Source organism: Musa acuminata, chromosome BXJ1-2 (genome assembly GCF_036884655.1).
Source record: "Musa acuminata AAA Group cultivar baxijiao chromosome BXJ1-2, Cavendish_Baxijiao_AAA, whole genome shotgun sequence".
NCBI lineage: Eukaryota > Viridiplantae > Streptophyta > Magnoliopsida > Zingiberales > Musaceae > Musa > Musa acuminata.
In genome coordinates, this window is record NC_088328.1 from 14,056,541 (window position 1) to 14,062,443 (window position 5,903).

A 5,903-nucleotide genomic window follows, 5' to 3' on the forward strand; every position below is an offset into this window, starting at 1 on the left:
TATTTGTATTTGGACATCTGAATACGTGTGTGTGTGTGTGTAAAAATTAGCGTCATGTTCTTTCCATTTATCGAATTATAATATGAAGAGGAACATATTATCTCAATCAATCGGAATAAATTATTCACTTGATTCGTGGATCTGTAGATAAAAATCTGTTAGACTATCATTATTTGATTCGATCTTTGTAATCTGAAACTGAAATATTATATGTTATCTTATTTTTATTTGGATACTTACTATTTTAAAACTTTAAATAGTATACATTAATATAGGAGAAGGGAATTAAAGAACTAACAATTGACAGAAGATTTATATCATTTCTAATTCATCTAATATCAACAACCATATTAATGTTAAATACAATCGGATCCGTGTCTACCATGAGTTTGATTTATATCCTTCCTTTCCTGTTCTAAACAAATTAAGTACAGATAATACAGAATATAAGCGATATATATATATATATATATACAAAAGGTTTGGCATTCATTTCTAGATAATTAAGTTGAAGTTGACCATCATTTGACTAATATAACCAACCTCTAGTCGTTAATTATACTCTCGAGAACTTCATGTACTATACATTATAAATATTTTTGTAATTTAGAATAATTATTTTCAATCATAATTTAGTAGTGACTAGTCCAAATTTTTTATAAATTATAAATTATATGTATGGATGAATTTTAAAAAAAAATCCCAAGTTTGGGATATTTTAGGAGAGTTCTTCCCCTACTTTGAAAAATTTCTATAGATGCTCCTAACCATGTGAAAAAACCTTCATCAAACCCATCATCTTCTCCTGTTTTATACCACCACATGGGTATGTATGGGCATCTACGCCAGTCCTAACAATCTTCGTCGGACCGCAAAAGTGTCGCGGGTTCCCACACTAACCTTAATTGTTCTTATCAAACCCCAAAAGTATCACTTGCGTGGAGTAGGACACACGATGAGGCTAGCCCACGCATAGAGATGGGCAATACTCTGTATTGAGAGAGAAACGAACAACATGTTTCTTTTCACCGGAAGGTGAAGAAGGCAAACCATGCGTTCGGTGGGACAGCAGCGACGCAGAGGTAGTTCAAGAAACCGGAGCGGATGGACGTGTTGTTCCGCCACAATGGCATGGCGGACGAGGCCTCTTCCCCTCCTCCTCTTACTCTTGTTCGCCCTCGCTCTCCTCTTTCTCCTGGAATGCAACTGCCTCAGCCTCATTTGCCGCCTCGCCTGGAACCGCTCCTTTCCTAACCTCGGCGCCCCGATAGCAAAAGCGCCTCCTTTGCGCTTTCTCGGCGGAGAATCCGGCCACCGTAACGGGAAAACTTACGTGAGCTCCCGCTTTTACTCCGACTCCGTCGACGGCCGTACTCCGCCCGCGTCCCCGGCTACCACTCGCAGAGCTCCCACCTCGAAGCAGAGGGGCAACCTTCTCCTCAAGATCCTGCAAACCAATGCTAAGTCGAGAACGTTCGCCAAGCGAACCGATGATTTCTTCCGTGGACACAGATCGGGGCCTCCTTGTAAAGATCGCTTCTTCATGGCCTGGATCTCCTCCTTGGAGGCGTTCGGCCCGCGGGAGTTGTTCTCCGTCGAGAGCCTATTCAAGTCCCACCCACATGCCTGCTTGCTTATCGTCTCCAACACCATGGACTCGACCCTTGGATCTCTGCTTCTCAAACCGTTCGTCGAGCGGGGGTTTCGCGTGGCGGCGGTCTCCCCGGACTTCACCCACCTCCTGAAGAGAACGCCGGCTGCGCCCTGGTTCCATCGGCTCCGACGAAGGGAAGTCAGCCCCGGAGAGGTCCCCCTCGGCCAAAACCTCTCAAACTTGCTCCGCCTCGCCGTCTTGTACAAGTACGGCGGTGTTTACGTCGACACCGATGTCATAATCCTCAAAGGCTTCGGCGGTCTCAGGAACACCATCGGAGCACAGGCCGTGGACGCAGAGACAGGCAACTGGACTCGGCTGAACAATGCCGTGATGGTATTCGACAGGAGGCATCCCCTGCTTTATAAGTTCTTGCAGGAGTTCGCGATGACCTTCGACGGAAACAAATGGGGTCACAATGGGCCTTACCTTGTCTCGAGGGTGGCGGCGAGGATTAGGGGAAAGCCTGGTTACAGTTTCAGTGTGCTGCCACCGCCGGCGTTCTACCCGGTAGGCTGGAATAAGATATCGACGCTGTTCTCGGGGCCACGAAACCAGAGTCATTCGAGATGGATTTCTGAAAACTTGGGTTGGATTCGAGGAGCGAGCTACTCTCTCCATCTTTGGAACAAGCAGAGCAGCAGGATCAAGGTTGAGGAAGGCAGCGTCATCAGCAGAATAATGTTGGATTCTTGCGTTATCTGCAATCTCTCATCGTCTCTCGTCCATAAAGAGTAGGAAGAGATTCCTGCATTGTCGTCTTATTTGTTTGAAAAGCTTTGAGAGAGTAGTAGAAAAACGAAGTAATGGTGGACTTTGTTCTTTGCTTCTGAGTTACTGGACCAACTAAGCCCATGCTTTTGTTGCAGAACGGAATGCTCGTTATTTTATTTGTTTGGATGATACAGGTTGTGATTTCTTTTGATCGGTTTAGCAATTGGGGGTAAAAGGAGGTTGCAATCCAAAAGGTAAGTAGTAGTTCTACTAGTAGTAAATCGGCATGTCTTTATGTCAGTCACTACTGAGGGAGGAACTCGTTCACAGCAGTTACAGACTCCGGTAGAAAGATGAGGGGAGGGACGTGCGTCGTCACGCTTCGAGGTTCGTGCGACGACGATCATCATAGCTAGCTAGCTAGCTAGCTACGTGGTGAACCGCGGCGTGGGCTTTCACCATGTTAACGTGGACTGTGATCCGAATTCGACCTAATCAAACAGTGGTGCATATCTGAACCCGAAGAAGATACGCCAAGTCGGGTTAAAGTTAAACGGATGGTTCGACGACATTCCAGCAAACGGATGGTCCGAAACCCGACCTGAGCCAACAACGGAGTTGGACCAACTGGAAGCTTGTCGAGATTTCCAGGCCCGTGATAGACGATACTCGAGGATAAAGGAAAGCCAAACGATTCAAAAGAGAAAGAAGAAGAAGAAGAAGAAGATGCGAACAGAAAACCAAAGCACAAACCCATGTATTTAATTATAGAATCAAAGACAAACGCTTCAACTTCTACAACGCACAGCAGTAGCGGTGGCTCATCCTTGTAGCAGCAAACAAACCATAGCACAACTGGGCATTCACAGCTTCGTTATTCCGGCGTGAGAGTAGGGTGCTTCGTGGAGTCCATTCCGGCGTGATAAAAGGGTTCCCGGTGGAGTCCTTACAGTAATCGTAAAGCAGGTAGCTGCGCTGCACTATTACACTTTTAAGGGTCATAATTAAATGTGTTTAAGTTATTATTTTTGATTAGTCAAAATTAAAATAATCTAATTAAAATAAAATTATTTAACTAAGAAATATAATTATTATAAAAATTAATTATAAAATTTAATGACGAAACCAGTTAAGAATATGAAACTCAAGCATAATTACATATTCATCAATTATGACGAGATATGTTATGAATATGAAATAATTACCATCAATCATATTTCTAACACAAGATAAGTTAGGAATATGAAACTTTTGAAGCATAATTATAGATTCATCAATTATAAATATAATCATAATTGTAGATTCATAATATAAATAGGGTTATGTTCCCTCATTGGAATAAAGTTTCCTTTTACACTTCAAAGATAAATATAAAGTTTCTAACTTAATGACAAGATAAGTTAGGAATATGAAACTCTTGAGGCATAATTATAGATTCATCAATTATAAATATAATCATAATTGTAGATTCATCAGTTATAAATATAAATAGGGTTAAGGATACTCTGTAATTGGAATAAAGTTTCTTTTTACACATCAAAGAGAAATATAAAGTTTTTAAGGATACTATGTAATTGGAAGGTCAAATCATCAATTAATTCATAAAATACTTTGTTAATATGTTTCTTAATTATTATAAGATTTTATGCATATTATTATGGATTTAATAAGTTTTATAAATATATTATAAAATCTTGTTTTGTATCAATAAAGCATATTTCAACTAAAATTTGATTTTGATTTTTTAATCCATATTTGATATGTTAAAAGAACCAATATGCCAGACGGTAGCTTGGTGACGAGATATGAGCACCCTCGTAGCTTCAACCTCATGACGAAGGGCTAGCAGCAGTACGCCATCTTATAGTTGTCATTCTCCATCGCTCACGACGATGCATATCTGCTAGTGGGCAAACGTAGTCTCCATTTTCCGGGCATATTTTTTTAATATATTTTTTGAAATTCCTGCTATAACAAATGGTAAAGAGGGTTGGGAGAGGAGCAAAGGTAGTACGACAATTCTAATATGTTATCATTAGATTCTAAGCTCTTTCAATAAATTTTAAAAATTTATTTATGAATAAAAGTATATTTATTTTCAAGAGTTACGAAGATAGATAACTAAATGGAAATACATAAGGAATTAATTTTTGATAAAAATATTTAAAAATTTTAAAAGGCCTTAACTTGGTTTTTTTATAATTATATGGAGATAAATTAAACAGAACTTGAAATACTTGCAACGTAAAATAAATGTTTCCAAAGAGAAAAGAAAATAAAGCAGTCATGCAAAAAAAATCAAAAGGAGAAATTTTAGCAATCGATGATGATGTCATGGTACAAGAGACAAACAAATCAAAAAAAAAAAAAATCAAAGGCAATATAGCTCCAAAGATCAAACTCAAAGAAACACTTTCCTGCTCTTCAAGGTATGCCTTTAATTGCTTAGGAAACAGTCACAAAACATAATAAGGAAGATGGTTTGGGTAGACATAACCTTGAATAAACATAGTTGGAATCATGAGTTACTAATTCAATTGTTTGTGTTGCATACTACCATTAAAATTACTAATATCGAAGTATCTCATTAGCCTAATGCTTATACAATTTGCTGAAAATTTATTTCTAGAGGGCAACCATCAACTAGATCAGTATACAAATTCCTCAATAATGCAGAAGAAATTTCTAGTGATAAAAAGGAATTATGGCAAAGTGAATGGCCACGAGTCTCTCGTTACTTGTTGGAGATTATTACAATCTCGATTACTGACGGCTTCTTTTGTACAAACGGTATTTAATTACAGATTTGCTAAAAGTATTTGATATTTTCTTAACATTAATCTTAATATGAGATTCTTGTATTTTAATGATTGGAATAATAGATTTTGGCTTAATCTCTGGTTGATTTGGACGGCCAGAAACGATTTCCTATTTAAAGGAGTTAAGACTGTTTTGTATAAAACAATTTCATATATGATGTCTTGTAAAATTTTGCAAAGCTCTGAAGGTATAATAATAATGGGTGAGATACATAATTCTATTGTTCAAGTCTGATAGTGTCGACCCAGGCAACGCTGGTTCAAATTAAATGCAAATGGTGCATCCACAGGTAACGGTGAAATTTGATTATTAATCAGAAATAGTAACGAAATAAAAGCGATTTGGATGCCAAATGAGCATCGGCAATAAAAGAAGTCTAGTAGTTTCTATGAAAAAAAGGAGGATCTATAATCTTTTCTCAAATAATAGTAATAAGATTTTATTAACGCAAGATCAAATTAAATAGAAGAAGAAGAAGAAGAAATTAAGATGAAAAAAAAAATAATCTTCTCAAAAAGAAAAATACTTGAACGGTTCTACTTAAATTTATTTATGTATATAGATGCCACCTATTTATATATGTGAAATAAGAGTTTCTAATCTCTATAATTCTTTCTAATCTTATTTAAAAGATAAGTCATCAATTTGAAATCTTTCAAAAATATATTTAAACTACGAATTTATTTCGAAAATTCTATCTAATCTTATTTAAAGA

General features: G+C 37.6%; 1 protein-coding gene across 1 annotated transcript; it reads left to right on the plus strand.

Moving 5' to 3' along the window:
- Positions 1-988: 988 nt before the first annotated feature.
- Positions 989-2,488, plus strand: LOC135612250 (uncharacterized protein At4g19900-like). The gene has a single exon (XM_065108311.1). The coding sequence runs from the start codon at positions 1,052-1,054 to the stop codon at positions 2,390-2,392; it is 1,341 nt and encodes a 446-aa protein (XP_064964383.1). The 5' UTR covers positions 989-1,051; the 3' UTR covers positions 2,393-2,488.
- The last annotated feature ends 3,415 nt before the right edge of the window (positions 2,489-5,903 follow it).

Bases quoted from the DNA above. Each gene is read 5' to 3' on its own strand.
- LOC135612250 (XM_065108311.1), top strand. From the start codon at position 1,052: ATGCGTTCGGTGGGACAGCAGCGACGCAGAGGTAGTTCAAGAAACCGG.